This window comes from Rattus norvegicus, chromosome 12 (assembly GCF_036323735.1).
Source record: "Rattus norvegicus strain BN/NHsdMcwi chromosome 12, GRCr8, whole genome shotgun sequence".
Classification (NCBI taxonomy): Eukaryota; Metazoa; Chordata; class Mammalia; order Rodentia; family Muridae; genus Rattus; species Rattus norvegicus.
The window spans coordinates 38,957,950-38,974,573 of NC_086030.1; the positions used below are offsets into that span (position 1 = coordinate 38,957,950).

Below are 16,624 nucleotides of genomic sequence, written 5' to 3' on the forward strand. Positions count from 1 at the left end.
CTTCTTACCCAAGGTCCATTCCATTTTTCTGGCTCCTCCGGCCTCAGTCTTCAAGGTGTGTAGGAAAGCCCACTCTCTCTCCCACTTTTACCCTCCGCCAATTCTGCCTGGCTCATTTCCAGATGTGCCCGAGTCTGGCCCCGTTCCCTGCCACCTTCGGGCCACTATCATCTGCACAGTCTCCTACCCTTGCCTTACCCCTCACTCTGTGCCCCACAGCCCAGCCCTGGAGATAGGGAGGCGAGCTCAGGAGCCCTGAGGGTTTCCCTCCCCACTCTCCCGACTCACCCTTCCTCAATCCCACTCCAAACAAGTCACTTTCTTAGAATTTCTCAGACTCTCAAATGCCTTGTTCTTTCAGGTCCTGTTTTCGGGCTTTCCTCTCCTGTGTCCTACGTCTGGATTTACTCCTCCCTCCCTAAGCTCCACCCCCACATCTGCCCAGTACTCTTTGATGGCAGCAGTCCCTCTGCCCCACCCCCCAACCTCCTTGACTTGCTGTCTTTCCAGTCATTGTGCACAGCACTGTCACCCCCACCTACTCATTAGAATACTGCCCCCATCTCTAAAGTGTCCGTCCAAAGAGGGAGCTTTGTCTGGACAGACTTTCACCACCTGGAACATTACCAGTCCCAGGAAAGGAATAAATGAACGAATGAATGAATGAATGAATGGATGGAGTCAGTTGGACTTAAAACTCCTTTGAGAAGCAGCATAAAAGAAATGAGACATGCTTGGAGGGTGTGGCGGCACACATCTGTAATCCCAGAGGCCAGGACTACAGAGTGAGACCCTCTCTCAAAACAAAATCAAAACGGCAACAGAAATCAAACAATTGGGGGCGCTTTGTTAAAAAGAGTTGGCTTTGGTTTCTCTCCTGTATGGGAAGGGCTTTGGAGCACCAGTGGCACCCAGTGATCCAGGCTGCACTCTTCACAGATACAAGAGCGCCAAGCTCTGGGTCCCTTACCTCCCTGGGACACTGCCTTAGGGCAAGGACCCCCAGGTGGGCACCCTTCTGCGGGTGGTGAATGGCCTTGTGTTATTGTTATCTGTGACTCAGTCTCTCTGAGAAGGGAAAGCTGGTAGCAGCTGCCGGACTGAGAAGTGGGCGTGGCCAGCGCATTGGTGGGACGCCCTGGCGCTCGCTCACCTGCACATTTTTGTGGTGGCATTGAAGAGCTTCACCTTGTAGCCACTGTTGCAAATGAGCAGGAAGAGCTCCTTGGTGAGCGGCGGGTACCAGATCATGCAGGTGGGGTAGTTGCCCTGGTCTGTCCGGTGAATGTCGAGGACCTCCAGGTGGTCTTTGTAGCTCTTGGTAAGATTGTACTCGATCTGCCGAGGAGCACGGGGACACATGAGGAGCCAGCTAGAGGACAAGCCTAGCTGAGAAGCGTCAAGCCCCGGTTGTCAGCCTCTGTTGTCTCTAAGGGAAGTCTTCTGACTCTACTTCCGAGTGCTACCCTCACTCTCTGCTTAGCTTTTGTCAGGTAGAGACAAAACAGTTTCACCTGGGGAGAGGGAACCTCCCGTGAGGAACTGCCTCCACCAGATTGGCCTGAGGCCATGCCCGTGGGCAAGCAAGTCTGGGCGCTGTGAGAAAGTAGCTGAGCTAGCCGTGCGTTCGTGGAAAGCAAGCCACTTCTCCAAGCCCTCTGCTTCAGTTCCTGCCTCCAGGTTCCCGTCCTGAGTTCCTGCCTCAGCTTCCCTGAGTGAGTGACAAACTGCGAGCTCGAAGCCAAGTAAACTCTTTTCTTCTCCTCAAGTTGTTTCCGGTCCACAGGGGTGGAGAGCAAAGTAGGACACCTAGCTGTGTCAGTGTGGTCCCCCTCTCCCATCCCATGCCACCCCACATGGGACATACCCGCCCTGCTGCCCGCCTGCCAGAAACCTATGCTCCCAGACATGGGCCACGTGAGGTATCACCTCAGAGATCCCAATATGGAGAAATCTGTGAGACTTCACCCTACAGTCACTTTCTCCACGTGTTGTAGGTGAGGTCTATACAAGATGCCAGGGATGGAACAAGGTGGTGGGGGTTAGGGGGGGCTGGCGATCAATTGGGCAAACCAAACTGAAGACAGACTTACCAAGAATCTGTCTGTCCCAAGGCTCAGCAGCCTGGGTTCGTTGCTGTCCAGGTGAATACCAAACAGGAGGCTGCGGATGCTGTTGTGGTGAGCGCGGAGTCTCGCCAAATATTCCCAGACCCTTTGTCCATTTTTGACAACCATCATATACACGGCCACGGTGAAACTGATGTCCTAAGGGAGCAAGAGCGGAAGTTGTCCCCTTAACTTTAGGACTTAAGACTCATCCTGGTGGTCTTCGGACTCATTTGCCTTCAGGATATGCCATCCGGACAAATCTTAAGCACAGCAGAACAAGTGGGGAAAGTGATGCCCATTCTGCAGGCTGGGAGACTGAGGCTACCGGTGTGAAGATAAAGGTGGAAGGGGAGGAGATATGATGTCAGCCTCACTCTCCACGTTCTCACACAGTTCCCCCATGGAAAGCAGACAGCCTCCCAACAGAAAATAAAAAGGTCTGATACAGGGCGGAGTGGCAGAGAACAGCCTGCAGGGGGCGCTGATGTCCGTGCCGGGTGCCAGGACAAATCTGGTGCTTACCAGGGCTGTGTGTACAAGGCTGTACGTGAGTGCGATGCCAGGGGGCGGTGGCCCGAGGGGGACCTTCCTCACCACCACTGCCACCACCACATCTGACAGAAAGGCAGACCCAGGGGACAGTCAGAACCACTTCTCTGAGATCACAGAGAGAAAGAACAGAACCCAAAACCCTGAGGAAGGACATTGAGGTCAATCAGTGATGAGGCTTCCTCATCAAAATGATCGGAAGGATGAAGGAGGGGATATAGAGACTGGGTCCCAGAAACACAGCAGCCAGACAGCCCCGGGGGCTGCAGAATCCAAGTCTGAATGTCCTAAGGCCCCAGTTCCTGTCTGCCCGAAAGCGTTCTTCTACCTCACCAACCCTTTCCCCTTCCCTTTGCTCTGTCTGTCACAGCTTGACTGGGATGCAAGCCCACTTCCCCCAGACCCCTCCCACGTTGTTAATAAACAGGAACGCTGAGCAGAGAGAGCTACTCACGGCGGTCGCCATGTAATTGGAGTCGTGTGAGAAGCTGACGTGAGACACGCTGCTTCTGGAATATTTGAAGGGCTCTGAAGTTTCATTTTCTAAAGACATCGCATCAAGAATATAAACTGTCCCCTCAGTGAATCCAGCTCCAAGGAGGGCTCCTGAAAGGACAAGAAGCCCGAGAACGATCAAGGAAAAAAGATTCTTCATTCTGAGAGTAAGACTGCAGCAATAGGCAGGAGGAAGAACCTCCACAAGGAAACTGGGAAGTGAGGCAGCTTGGGAAGGACAGACACCAAGGCACCGCTGCGCATGAGGCAGCGGGCACTGGCTGGGACAGCCCCTCTGGGTACTGTGGAACCGGTTGAGAGTTGGAGTACCTTCGGGGTTGTAGGTCAGACTTTGGACTCCAAGCCCCTTCTCAAAGGTCCTGCTGAACAGATAGACCTTCTTCTCGAAGTCCCACACCTTGATTATCCCACAGACACTCCCGACTGCGATGAGGGGTTGGTACGGGTGGCAGGAGATGGCGTGGACAGCATCCCTGGGTTCCACAAAGAGCTTCTCAAGTTTGGTGCCATCCACTGTCATGTGGTACACGGTGGCGTCAAATGTCCCGATGATAAAATTCCTGTTTGCCAAGGCAAGACCCAAGAGGATTGGCATTTGCAGGGAATGGCCACACCAGCCGTTCTGCTTCTGGCTGCTCATGAACCGCCTTTGTTGTCTATAATTTGGTGACATTATTAACCCAATGTCTCCAAAAATATACCACCAACAACCAACAGCCTCCATTTGCAAGTGAAAAAAAGCCCACTCTCCCACATGTAAATTGAGTCATTAAGTATGCAGATGGACAGTCGGCGTACAATTAGCTAATCTACGCATGCAAATATTCATTTGTGTATGCAAATATGGAGTTGGGTGCACATATACAGCCGTGCCTGTAAAGACTGCAAGGGTAATTAAGCAGGCTCACGGATAAGTCAGTCTTGAAATGTTATGGGTATTAATTAGCTAGTGCCTTTAACCTCGGCGGCTAGGACATGCTCAGCTCTAAGAAATGAGGGTAACCCACGGCCAAGGACTCCAGGCACAGTGGAGATGAGAACCCAGGGAGAAAGGCCACCCAGCTTCCAGTTACTCAGGCTTCTAGATAGTGAAATCTTCCACTAATTAATTTAAAAAAAAAAAAAAGAGTCCAATACTGAGTGCGACCATCCAAGGAGTCATGTCTGAGATTAACTAGAAAGGTGTGTCCCCTTGATTCTACATCTTAGGGACAAGAGACACATTGGTTGTGCTGCATGCAGACCTGAAAGGGGGCACCAGCCCTTTCTTGGCTGTCGGGATGTTGAGAATCACTGACGACTCACCTGACAACGAAAAGGTCGCCTCTTAGGGTGCAGTCCGTGGGGAGGTTGGATTTCTCGGTTGGCGGACTTGGCAGGGTCTTTGAGAAGGACAGAGTTCTTATGGCGCCCAGTTTGAAGTTGCTATACCAGTTGACAATGGAGAAGGTGTGATCGTAGAACTTAATGTTGCCTTTAATGTCGCCCGTGACGATGTAGCTGAAACCGAGAAAGACACCAGGCTGTTCCTTAGCACTCATGGCCAGAGCCATCCATGGTGTGTCTAACTGTGGCAGGCCCCGGAGCCCATGTGCTGTGGTGCTCCGTGCAACCCTACCCAACCCATTCTACATCTCCAAGGGTAAAGAGAAAAAAGGTTTGCTCGAAACCCAGCGGTGCCTTTAATCCTAGCACTAGGGAGGCAGAGGCAGGCGGATCTCTGGGTTTGAGACCAGCCTGGTCTACAGAGCGAGTTCCAGGACAGCCAGGGATAGACAAAGATATCCAGTCCTGAAAAAGAAATCTTTTTTTTTTTTCGGAGCTGGGGACCGAACCCAGGGCCTTGCGCTTGCTAGGCAAGTGCTCTACCAGTAAGCTAAATCCCCAACCCCTAAGAAATCTTTTACTGTAAGTATTTAACATATACCGCTTATACCTATCTGGGTTCCATGTCCAGAGTGCACAGGAGCCCAGTGTGCCTGGAATATGAATACAGATGACAGCAGACAGCGACTGAGCAGCAACATCACCCAGGCTGGGCAGTGGGACACGATCTGCTTTCTAGGAACACTCTGCTGTGAGGATCATCACAGAGCCACACCCAGTTATCACGGGCAAAGGCAGCACCCGGTGACATTGCGGCTTTTATTTCTAGCCCTCCGATCCATTCTAAGAGAGCTTTTAAAAAAAATTCTTAAGACTTTAAAAGAATTCTAATGACAGAGGGAGAAGGAATAAATTTTCTCCAATGTTAGGCAGGCTGATTAAATGAGATTTCTGATTAATAAGCAAGGCATGTGGGCAGAGTAATTGACGAGGGCTGCCTTTACTGCCCTCTGCTGGGCAGAAGCGGCGAAGCTCGCCCAGTGTTTGTGAAGCCCTCTTCCCCTTAGTATGGGCGAGGGGAAGCCAGGCCTGATCTTCAAGGCTCTACCCCACAGCTAACGGAAGGTCGACTATAGCATCCATCTATGCTCTCACACGTCTTCTTGAGCCCCTGAGATGACGACCCTATAACTCTTTGTAAAGTCATATCTGGATGCCATGACTGTCCAGCGTCCCTGTGGCACTGGTGTGGATGGAAGCGAATGGGCTCAGTGAATTCCTTTTTAACCTAGGGGCTCCCCATGTGCCAAGCAGTGTACATGGAACCCTTATAAAGTTATCGGGGTGTGGGTAGGAGTGCACAGTGTGTGTGTGCAGGTCAAAGGACAACTCTGGAAAAGTCAGTTCTCTGCTTCCTTCACGTGGGGCCCACGGACTGCACTAAAACTGTCAGGTTTTCCTGACAAGTGCTTTTATTCAGACCCAAGAATTGCAAATGTCACCACGGTATGAATGCTGGGGGAACTCTAACGCTTGGGAGTGTGAGGCAGGAAGCCAAACTTAGGACCCAGCCGGGCTACGCAATGAGACTTTGTCCGAAGAAGCCAAGCAGACAGACAGACAAACAAAAGCCCCATTACATGACACGTAATTGTTCTTGAGCCACCAAATTATGAAACTTCCTGGGTTCTATTTTTGAAAAATGACTTTACATTTTCTTTTTTTTTTTCTTTCTTTCTTTTTTTTTTTTTCGGAGCTGGGGACCGAACCCAGGGCCTTGTGCTTGCTAGGCAAGCGCTCTACCACTGAGCTAAATCCCCAGCCCAGACTTTACATTTTCAAAAGTGGTTATGTGTGTGAGCGTTTTGCCTGCGTGTATGCATGTGTGGCACACGCATGCCTGGGGCCTTCAGAGGTTAGGAGAGGGTGTCGGATCCCCTAGAAATGAAGTTATGGGTGATTCTAAACCACCCTGTGCATGTGAAGAACTGAACTCCGGTCTTCTGCAAGAGTAGCAAGACGCTCTTAATGGCAAGCCTCTTGCCACGTTTTCTTCAAACTAATGTATGAAATCTTGGGGTGTGAAACAGGTTTTATATTAGCATACAAGAAAAAGAGAGGGCTGGAGAGGTGGCTCAGTGGTTAAGAGCACCCGACTGCTCTTCCAGAGGTCATGAGTTCAATTCCCAGCAACCACATGGTGGCTCACAACCATCTGTAATGAGATCTGATGCCCTCTTCTGGTGTATCTGAACACAGCTACAGTGTACTTATATATAATAAATAAATAAATAAATAAATAAATATAAGAAAAAGAGACAACCTTTTGTTTCACTAACACAGAATTAAAAAAAAAAAAAAAGATGTGTGTCCATGAGTTTTTCAAAAGCCGAGATTAAGGGCTGGGCATGGTGGTGTACACCTTCAGTCCCAGCTCTGAGAAGGTAGAGGCAGTTGTCTGTTGAGTTCCAGGAAAGGCCTGGTCTACAGAGTGAATTCCAAGCTCTTGACAGGGCTAGTCAATGCGACGCTGTCCAAAATAAGTAAATATAAAAAGAAAAAAAATGGAAAAAGAAAAAAAAAAAGAAAAAGGAAACAAAAAAAAAAATAAAATCTAGTTGATACAAGTAAGAGTTAAGAAGAAAGAATACATTTCCTTTTTTGTTTTTCTCCCAGAGCTGGGGACCGAACCCAGGGCCTTGCACTTAGTAGGCAAGCGCTCTACCACTGATCTAAATCCCCAACCCCAAGAAGAGATTTCTTTTTTTTTTTTTTAAAGATTTATTTATTTATTATATATAAGTACACTGTAGCTGTCTTCAGATACACCAGAAGAGGGCATCAGATCTCTTTACAGATGGTTGTGAGCCACCATGTGGTTGCTGGGAATTGAACTCATGACCTCTGGAAGAGCAGTCGGGTGCTCTTAACCGCTGAGCCATCTCTCCAGCCCCCAAGAAGAGATTTCTATCCTGAACTTCAAAGTGCTCGGTTCTTCTGCTTCGAGGAGGCTAATGCCCTTGACTAATCACGACTCTCCCCAGAAATACTCTCCGATCTATGACTCTGCATACAAAGTTTAACAAAGGACCTTGGACACTGGGAGTGCTGGGACAAACAGTGGTCCCCAGGAAGAGCCCCTGACCGGCTGTCCAACACAGAGTGCTCAGCCCAGAAACTGCGTGCAGACAAGCGGGAATATACCGACTGTGTGGGCTGTAGCTGTTCATTTAGGGATCTGTATTGTTTAAGATGTAACGACAACTAAAAAGAAAAAAAAGACCATGAAATTCAGAGAGGGCAAAGGGGCACATGGGAGGGATTTAGAGGGAGGAAAATGATGTAATTATATATTATATATATAAAACCGAGGTCTACCACACGTTTGGGACCTCACCAGGATCTTCTCTAATCAAACTCATTACCTGTCGATTGTCGTAAGCACTGTGATGGCCTCCTTCTGTAAATGGACCAGTTTCCGCGGCTTCATGAAAGGGAATTCGGAGACTGCGGAGTCTGCGGAAGCGGAGTCGGCGTCGGCTTCGGCTTCGGCGGCGGAGGAGGAGGCAGAAGTGGAGGAGGCCCAGGGATAGTGGATATCCCAGACAACCAGCTTCCCTTCCTTCGTAGCCGACAGGATTTGTGGTAACTTCAAGTGGAAAACAGACTGGCTAAACTTCCCCACAAGCTTGTTGAACGTCTGTGTTTCAGTGACAGGTTATACGTTACAGTCAGTAATAATAATAATAATAATAATAATAACAACAACAACAACAACAACAACAACAATAGAACCAAAGCATGGATCCCTGTGGTATTTTATAACATAATATAGATACAATGAGACAAAAAGAGAAAAGGAAAACAGAAATGGCTGAGAACCCACAGATAGACTGCTCCTGAGTTCACTGAGGGTCATGTGATGGGCTCGATTACTCGGCTTAAATGATTTATTTTTATTTCATGTGCCTTGGTGTTCTGCCTGCACATAAGTCTGTGTGAGGCTGTGAATTACAGTTTTGAGCTGCTATGTGGGTGCTCGGAATGGAACCCAGATCCTCTGTAAGGGCAGCCGGTGCTCTTAACCAACGAGGCATCTCTCACACTCACCAATTATTCTATGTAACAGCACCCAAGGACTGGCTAATCACTGCTTATACCTGTCCTGCTTCTCTCACGGTCTTTTAAACCCGTCGTCTGTCATGAGCAGAAGCATGCTCTAGGTGAAGAACAAAATAATTACCCTGCTGTCCTTCAGGGAAGAAAGCTTTGGTAAGACCCCTTATTCATGCATGCTTGGGGAGACAGATAAAGCGTTCAGCCATCTTTCTTATACAGTGACTCAGAGATGAAATAGGGAACGGAGAGAGGATGGAGAGGTGGCGTGGCAGGTAAGAGCACACGCTGCTCCCCCAGAGGACTGGAGTTTGCCTCCCAACGCCCATGGAGGGCAGCTCTCTGTGATTCCAGCTCCACGGCATCTGAAACCTCTGACTTCCAAGGCCCCTGCGCTCACAGACCATCACCCCACACACATAGACACAATTTCAAAATAAAGTATTTTATATGTTTTTTTTTTCTCGAAGATTTATTAAGGCCATCGAATCCCCATTACAGATGGCTGTGAGCCACCATGTGGTTGCTGGGAATTGAACTCAGGACCTCTGGGAGAGCAGTCAGTGCTCTTAACCACTGAGCCATCTCTCCAGCCCCAAAATAAAATATTTTTTAAAAATGTAGAGAGGCAAATGAGCTGAAATGAAGCCCTTCAGTGAGTGTATGGAAGGAAGGAAGGAAGGAAGGAAGGAAGGAAGGAAGGAAGGAAGGAAGGAATCTCAGCAATGTATCACATGACACAGCAAATCTGTCGCCCAGTACCCTCTTCAAGAAGACCCTAGGTTTGTGTCTCCAGGTTTCTATTGCTCAAACCCCGATCAAAACCATGATCAAAAGCAACTTGAGGAGGAGAGGGTTTATTCAGCTTATACTTCCACATCATAGTTTTGTCATTTAAAGAAGGTAGGGCAGGGCTGGAGAGATGGCTCAGTGGTTAGAGCACTGACTGCTCTTCCAGAGGTCCTGAGTTCAAATCCCAGCAACCACATGGTGGCTCACAACCATCTGTGAGGAGATCTGATGCCCTCTTCTGGTGTGTCTGAAGACAGCGACAGTGTACTTATATATAATAAATAAATAAATCTTTAAAAAAGGTAGGGCAGGACCCTGGAGGCAGGCTGCTCACTGGCCTGCTTGCTTTCTTTTCTTCTTTTCTTTTTTGTTTTGTTTTGTTTGTTTTTGCGTTGCTTTGTCATTTGAAGCAGAGTTTTTCTATGCAGCTTCGGCTGTCCTAGAACTCACTCTGTAGAACAGGTGAGCCTAGAACTCACAGAGATCCTCCTGTCTCTGCCTCCCCACGGCTAGGATTAAAGGCTTGCCAACACCTGGCACCACCAGCCCAGGGACGGCATCACCCACAATCGGGCTGGGCCCTCCGGCACCAATCGCTAATGAAGAAAATGCCCTATGGCTGGATCTCATGGAGGCATTTTCTTAATTGAGGTTCCCTCCTTTCAGATAGCTATAACTGGTGTCAAAGGGACATAAAAAAAACCAGCATTTTTGCCTCCAAACTTGAACGCAGAAGGCTCCAGAGGTTTTTGTCAAGCAGCATCATGTTCATCTCAGGGTAGGCCTGTGTCCATGCAAGTCATTTTTGTCATTTCGTGAGCTTTTTTTTTTTTTTTTTTTTTTTTTTTTCGGAGCTGGGGACCGAACCCAGGGCCTTGCGCTCGCTAGGCAAGCGCTCTACCGCTGAGCTAAATCCCCAACCCCCCATTTTTGTCATTTCAAACTGTAATCAGCATCTGTTCTTGGCAGATTGTGTTTCTGTGAGCTCTCCGACCTGCCTTCTGTAACCCGAGAACCAAGCCAGCTCTGCCCCGGTCATCTGTGGACACATGGGGTGTGCAGACTGGCCAAAACTCCACGTGAACCTCTCTGACTGAGATTGGACAAGATGGTACCTTGCTGTTTTATTTCGGCTCACACTGTGAGCAAATGTCCTTCCTGGCCTCTTCAGTGTGTTTTGTTGGTGATGTCGGTATTTTAACTTATCCCCTCCCTGGAAGGGAGTGCTGCCTAGTTTCCCAGCTCGCGAAGGAAACATTGTATCCTGTGGTCTGTACAGGGTACAGTTTGCTGTGAGTACCCTGCTAATGAAATTATCCCTCCCTCTCCCCCTCTCTCTCCCCCTCCCCCTCCCTCTCCCTCTCTCCTTTCCTTCCTCCTTCTCCCTCCCTCCCTCCCTCCCTCCCTCTGTCCATGGTTTCCTATATACCGGCTTTGAATTTGAACAGCCTGAAACTCACGATCCTCTCTACCTGGTTTGTCCCGGTTACACACATTCACCATCACATCTAATTTATAAGTTGCTGGGGATTGAACCCAGGACTTTTATGAATGGTGGGCAAGCACTGTACCAACTGAGTTACGTCCTCAGTCCTCAATACTGTTGGGATTTGTTTGTTTGTTTAGTTTTGTTTGAGTCACCGTGCAGTCCTTGCTGGCCTGAAACTCACTCTGTAGACCAGGCTAGCCTTGAACACAAAGATCGACCTGCCTTTGTCTTCCCAAATGCTGAGATTAAAGACGTGTGCCATCATACCCAGCCCTCAGTGTTACATCTAAAACGTATCTTTGAAGCAGGAGCCCACGTCAAATATGGCCGAACAGCACAGGAACCAACCTCTGTACTTCCTTCAGGAGCAATGGTTCACTGTTTCCTAAGTCCTTATTGACTTCGTAAGATGTGACCACCAGGAGTCATAACTACTGACTGTCTTTCTTACAAAGTCTGCAAACAGACAGCAATAAACTTTCCTGAGAAGCATTTGTCTGTCCGATTGTTTCTTTGGCTGGCTGGTTGGTCCTGGGGATTGAGCCCAGGAAAAATAATCTTTCCTCGTGTCTATTCCTCTCCTCTTTACTTTTTCACTTGGGCACGCCCTCTGTTGAACTTAATTCTTCTTCTTTGTCAACATATGCACACATTGTAAAATCTGTATTTCCTCGTACTAATAATATCTTTGGGGTGTGGTTGGTTGGTTGTGTTGTTGTTTTGTTTTGTTTTTCCGAGACAGGATCTCTCTGTAGCCCTGGCTGTCCTGGAACTCCATCCATAGAGCAGGCTGGCCTTGAACCCAGAGATCCACCTGCCTCTGCCTCCTGAGTGCTGGGCTTAAAAGCTGGCTGGGACAAGCACAAGGCCCTGGGTTCGGTCCCCAGCTCCGAAAAAAAAAAAAAAAAAAAAGAAAAAAGAAAAAAAAAAAAAAAGCTGGCTGGGAATCTTTTCCATAATTTTGAATTTTATTTCGACAACGCTTCTATTATTTTTAATAGACAATTCATTATGGATAAAGGATCTAAGCAAAACTGTGCAAATTCCTTCCCAATGGCTTCAGAGGAAGATGCAGCCCATGGGCTGGAGAGACGGCTCAGTGGTTAAGAGCACTGACTGCTCTCCCAGAGGTCCTGAGTTCAAATCCCAGCAACCACATGGTGGCTCATGATTATCTGTAATGGGATCGGATGTCCTCTTCTGGTGTGTCTGAAGAGTACTTGTATATAATAAATAGATCTTAAAAAATAGATATAGCCCTCGCCCACTAAGTCTACACATTCGTATTTACCCTCCACGGTGTCGAGATACAACAGGAAATACTCACTTTCTCTGTTAAAAGCGGGGCACTGTGCGTAAGTATACCCTTGTCTTCAAACTGGAAAGCACAGAAAAAGACGTTACTATTTAAAGACCAAGTTGCGGAAAGAAGGACTATGTGTTAGCGCTAAACCAGAGCCAATGTGCCCAGATGGGGTCGGAGGGTTGCAGTTCCTGTAAGAAGAAAGCCTGTCGCCTGGGGAATGTCTAAACGCTTTTGAAAAGAAGCGCCAATCTGTTCAAAAGCCTCCTTGGGGCGAGTGGCTAATGTGCCTCTGTGTGGTGGGTGGCTAATGCAAATCCGAGTTCCACACTAAAGAGGCTTTAAAAAACAGAAATAACCTGGGTTCGGTCCCCAGCTCCAAAAAAAAAAAAAAACAAAAACAAAAACAAAAACCAGAAATAAATACCCAGAGCATAGAAACAGCTCATGGGCACCTTTCCAACGAGTCTTTGGTTTTGTTTTGTTTTGTTTTTTCAAAAAAAGATATTTCAATTAACATAAAATCAGCCATTAACCACGAGATAGGTGTCCACAGTGCTGTACAGTAAGCCATCCCCACCGAGCCAGGGCGACCTTCAGCCACTCTGGTCCTGCTCTGCTCAGCCTCTGACAACCAGTGTTCCAACAGTCAGCACTGACTGGATTTTAGTGAGTTAGTTACATACACAAATAAGTAAACAAACAAAAGGAAAGACGCTTGCTGTGGTGCACACCTCTAACCCCAGCACTCTGGAGGCAGAGGCAGGCGGATCTCTGTGAGTTCGAGGCCAGCCTGGTCTGCAGAGTGAGTTCCAGGACAGCCAGGGCTACTGGCTCTCAAAAACAAACAAACAAACAAACACAAAACCCCAAACTAAAAATAGACAGACAAGACAGACAGACAAACAGACAGAATAAATAAAGGACATGAAATGGGAAGGAGGGATGCTGTAGGGGGATAGATAAAGAAGTTGGGGGCTGGGGATTTAGCTCAGTGGTAGAGCGCTTGCCTAGCAAGCGCAAGGCCCTGGGTTCGGTCCCCAGCTCCGAAAAAAAGAAAAAAAAAAAGTTGGTTGTTCATGAAGGAAGTGGGAGGGAAGAGTTGGGGGTTCTTGAGGGGAGGAGGAGAGGAAGGTGGGGGTGCATGGTTTGCACGTATAAAATTGTCAAATAACAAATAAACTATTTTCTACTTTTAAAAAATTTCTTTCTGAAATTTGAAATAGAGTCCAAGCATCAAAAAAAACAAAAAACAAAAAAAACCCCACAAAACCAAAACAAACCCAACCCCACCTTTAGACCTACTAAATGTAGACAAATAAATATTTGCCTCATTGACTCAAAAAAAAATTAAATGAGGCTTAATTATCTGCCTCTAATTCGATATGCTAATTTCCAATAAGACGAAGATAAATAGCATAATTCAATGAAAATGTTTAACTATATGCTCGTTGTGTCCTAAAGAGATACAATGTTACTCTACCACAGAAAGTCTGTATTCAGAAACTCAGTACAGGCTCTGCCCCCTTCTGCCTCGACTTACCCAGGAATAGTAGACGGCCTGCGTCTTGCTATTGCTCACCAGCTCTTTGTTGTTGACTGGGTTGAAGATGAGGTGTTCCTGAAGCATAAGGCGTGAAAGCGTATTTTAAAGACAAACAAACAAAAAACAAAAGAGCAAAGCAAAACTAAAAGCAAAAGAAAAAACAAAAAACAAGAAACAAACCAAACTAAACATAAACAAAAAACGAACCTGTTTCTCACCACTTCAGCAAAGGGTTACAATTAAATAATAATTTTTTTTTCTTTTTTTTTTTTCCGGGGCTGGGGACCGAACCCAGGGTCTTGTGCTCGCTAGGCAAGCGCTCTACCGCTGAGCTAAATCTCCAACCCTAAATAATAATTTTAATTAAAGAAAAAAACAAAATCAAAACCAAGTAGGTCATATAAATAAAAAAATTAATAAAAAAGGGGCTGGAGAGATGGCTCAGTGGTTAAGAGCACCGGCTGGTCTTCCAGAGGTCCTGAGTTCAATTCCCAGCAACCACATGGTGGCTCACAACCATCTGTAATGGGATCTGATGCCTTCTTCTGGTGTGAATGAAGACAGTGACAGTGTACTCATATAAATTAAAAAAAATTAATAAAAAAACAAGTAGGGATACATCCAAAACACAAAAGGCCTGGAACCTGGCAAACAAGAGAAGAGTGCTTAAATATTGGCTGTAAAGTAAATAGCATGAGATGCGTCCGTGTTATGAGTTTTATTTATTATAATATTATGTATTCATTATTTTATTTCTTACAACTCATCATCTGTAACCAGCAAAGCAATAATAATAAACTATATTGGCTACTTAGTTCGTTATTCATTTTTATTCTCTTGGGCAATGAACCCAGATTGTCACAGGAGCTGAGCTCTGCCCTTGGACAACAGCCCTTACCCCATCACTAATCATTATCCCGAGGTCTTTCAGACAAAAGCCAATGAAGGCACATTTCTGAAGCTGACAGGGACACAAGAGATCTTGGAACCAATGAGGGGGCTTTGGAGGGGAAGTCTGACTCCTGCCAAGACAGTGAATGGCATGAGTGGGCTGTTGGCGCCCTTCCCAAAAACATCAACTCCCCAGAAGCTCAAGTGAGGGAAACATTAAATGTAGAAACTAAACAACAACCAAGACAGAAACTCCTAGGGGCTGGGAGGTCTGCGCTGTGCAGAGAGTGGGACTACAGCCCGGGATGCCTGTGGCAAGAGGCCTAGCGCAAGATGAGGCGGAGGCAAACTCTTTCTGCCCGACTCCCAGTGCCCATTAACAGTGACTTAATAGGCCGTTAATATACCTGAAGTACCCCCAGTCAAAAGGGAGAAGTTTAGAAAAAAATCTGTGACCATACCACAGTGACCTGAGTGAAAGAAGCCGGGCGGGCAAGATGGCTGAGTGGGTAAAGATGGCTGATGCTCGCCGGTGCATGAGAGAACTGACTCCACAGATCTGCATTCTGCCTCCCACATGTGTGACCCCCCAACACACATGCACACAATAACAATTAGTCTGAAATTAAATGTTAAAAAAAAAAGTAGCCAAAACTTCCCTGGGGTGAGGAGCTGTCTGAAAAGAGAAAGAGAGACAGAGACAGGCAGACAGAGAGAGAAAGAGAGAAGAGAGAGACAGAGAGACGGAAAGACGGAGAGACAGAGAGAGTCAAAATAAAGGAAAGGGGTGGTGAGGACTCTTGTAGAAGGTTTTAATTAGTTTCTGACATCACGTATTAGGTGTGTGAATGCAGGTCCTCTCATGCAGGTCAGAGGACAAGCTCTGAAGTAGCATTGCTCCCTCTGCTTCGAGCCCCAGGGGTCGGGACGCAGGCCATCAGGTTTGCGTGGTGACTCTTTTTACCTACTGAACTCTCTAGAAGTTTTATGTGACGAGGGCAAGAGCTATAGGAGCTCTTCAGAGACAAGTGCCGTGGGGATCTGTCCTGTACTGTAAGTTCAGGGTTAAGTTGGCAGGGTGGAGGGCTGCAGGCGATGTTAACAACGGAGGAGACCCGTGGGTCTAGTGAGCTAGCTGTCTGTGGGGAGGTTAGAGAGAGAGAAAGAAACATGGTAGGGTCAGAGGCCTGGGAACAGGCTTGTGTCTGCCCCTGTGGCCCACCCCTGTCCTCTCAACCCATGAGCAATGGTGTCAGCCATCAGCCAGAGTAAACGGAAGGGCTCTGTGGAAATGTCTAGCCTGAGAGACCTCTGTTGTGGGACGTACCAAACGCTGTAGCTTACAGGCCACGTGTGGCTGGGGTGGGGAGGGGGACTTAAAACAAGGCTGGAAAAGCTAGAAATCAAACTTGTCATTTCATTTCATTGTGATCAATTTAAATGATCGGCCAAGTTGCGGGCCACAAAACTGAGCGGCCAGATCCAGCTGTGTTTTTATACAGTGGTCTTGAACAACCAGAAAAGGAGAATTTTAGGGACCCGATCCCATTTTTAAAAGCATCAGAAAGAAGAAGAAAATGCAGGGATAAATTTAACTCAGGAAGTGAAAAGATGTGTGCCCTCGAAATGTCAAAACACTGCTCAAAAAAGAACTGAAGATGGTATTAAAAAACGAAACAAAAAACATTAAGGCACCTGGTGCTCTGGAGTTGGAAAACAATATAATTAGAGATGACAAAAGTTCAGAAGGGGTCTACAGACTTAGCGTGTGTGCATGGGGGGAGGGGGAGTCCTAAAGGCATTTTGCACAGCAAAGTTTGAAATACGAAAAAAAAAAAAAAAAGCCTGACGCCAGTTGCGGTGGTGCACACCCGTGACCCCTGCACTCAGGAGGGAAAGGCTGAGTTCAAGGTCACCTGGCTATGTATCCAGGACCTGTCTCAGAAATGCCAAGTCTGGGACTCATGTCCTTGTTTTCCGTTGCT

At 47.3% G+C, this 16,624-nt stretch overlaps 1 protein-coding gene across 1 annotated transcript in view; it reads right to left on the reverse strand.

Moving 5' to 3' along the window:
• Cfap251 (cilia and flagella associated protein 251) overlaps nt 1–16,624 on the reverse strand; it is a 74,728-nt gene that overhangs the window by 34,796 nt on the left and 23,308 nt on the right. The window contains exons 8-15 of the mRNA XM_008769275.3: nt 13,746–13,823; nt 12,227–12,277; nt 7,928–8,202; nt 4,482–4,676; nt 3,486–3,736; nt 3,115–3,266; nt 2,094–2,267; nt 1,154–1,338 (exon numbers count right to left, since the gene is read on the reverse strand). Of these exons, the coding sequence (XP_008767497.2) occupies nt 1,154–1,338; nt 2,094–2,267; nt 3,115–3,266; nt 3,486–3,736; nt 4,482–4,676; nt 7,928–8,202; nt 12,227–12,277; nt 13,746–13,823 (1,361 nt within the window). The remainder of the gene's footprint in view (nt 1–1,153; nt 1,339–2,093; nt 2,268–3,114; nt 3,267–3,485; nt 3,737–4,481; nt 4,677–7,927; nt 8,203–12,226; nt 12,278–13,745; nt 13,824–16,624) is intronic.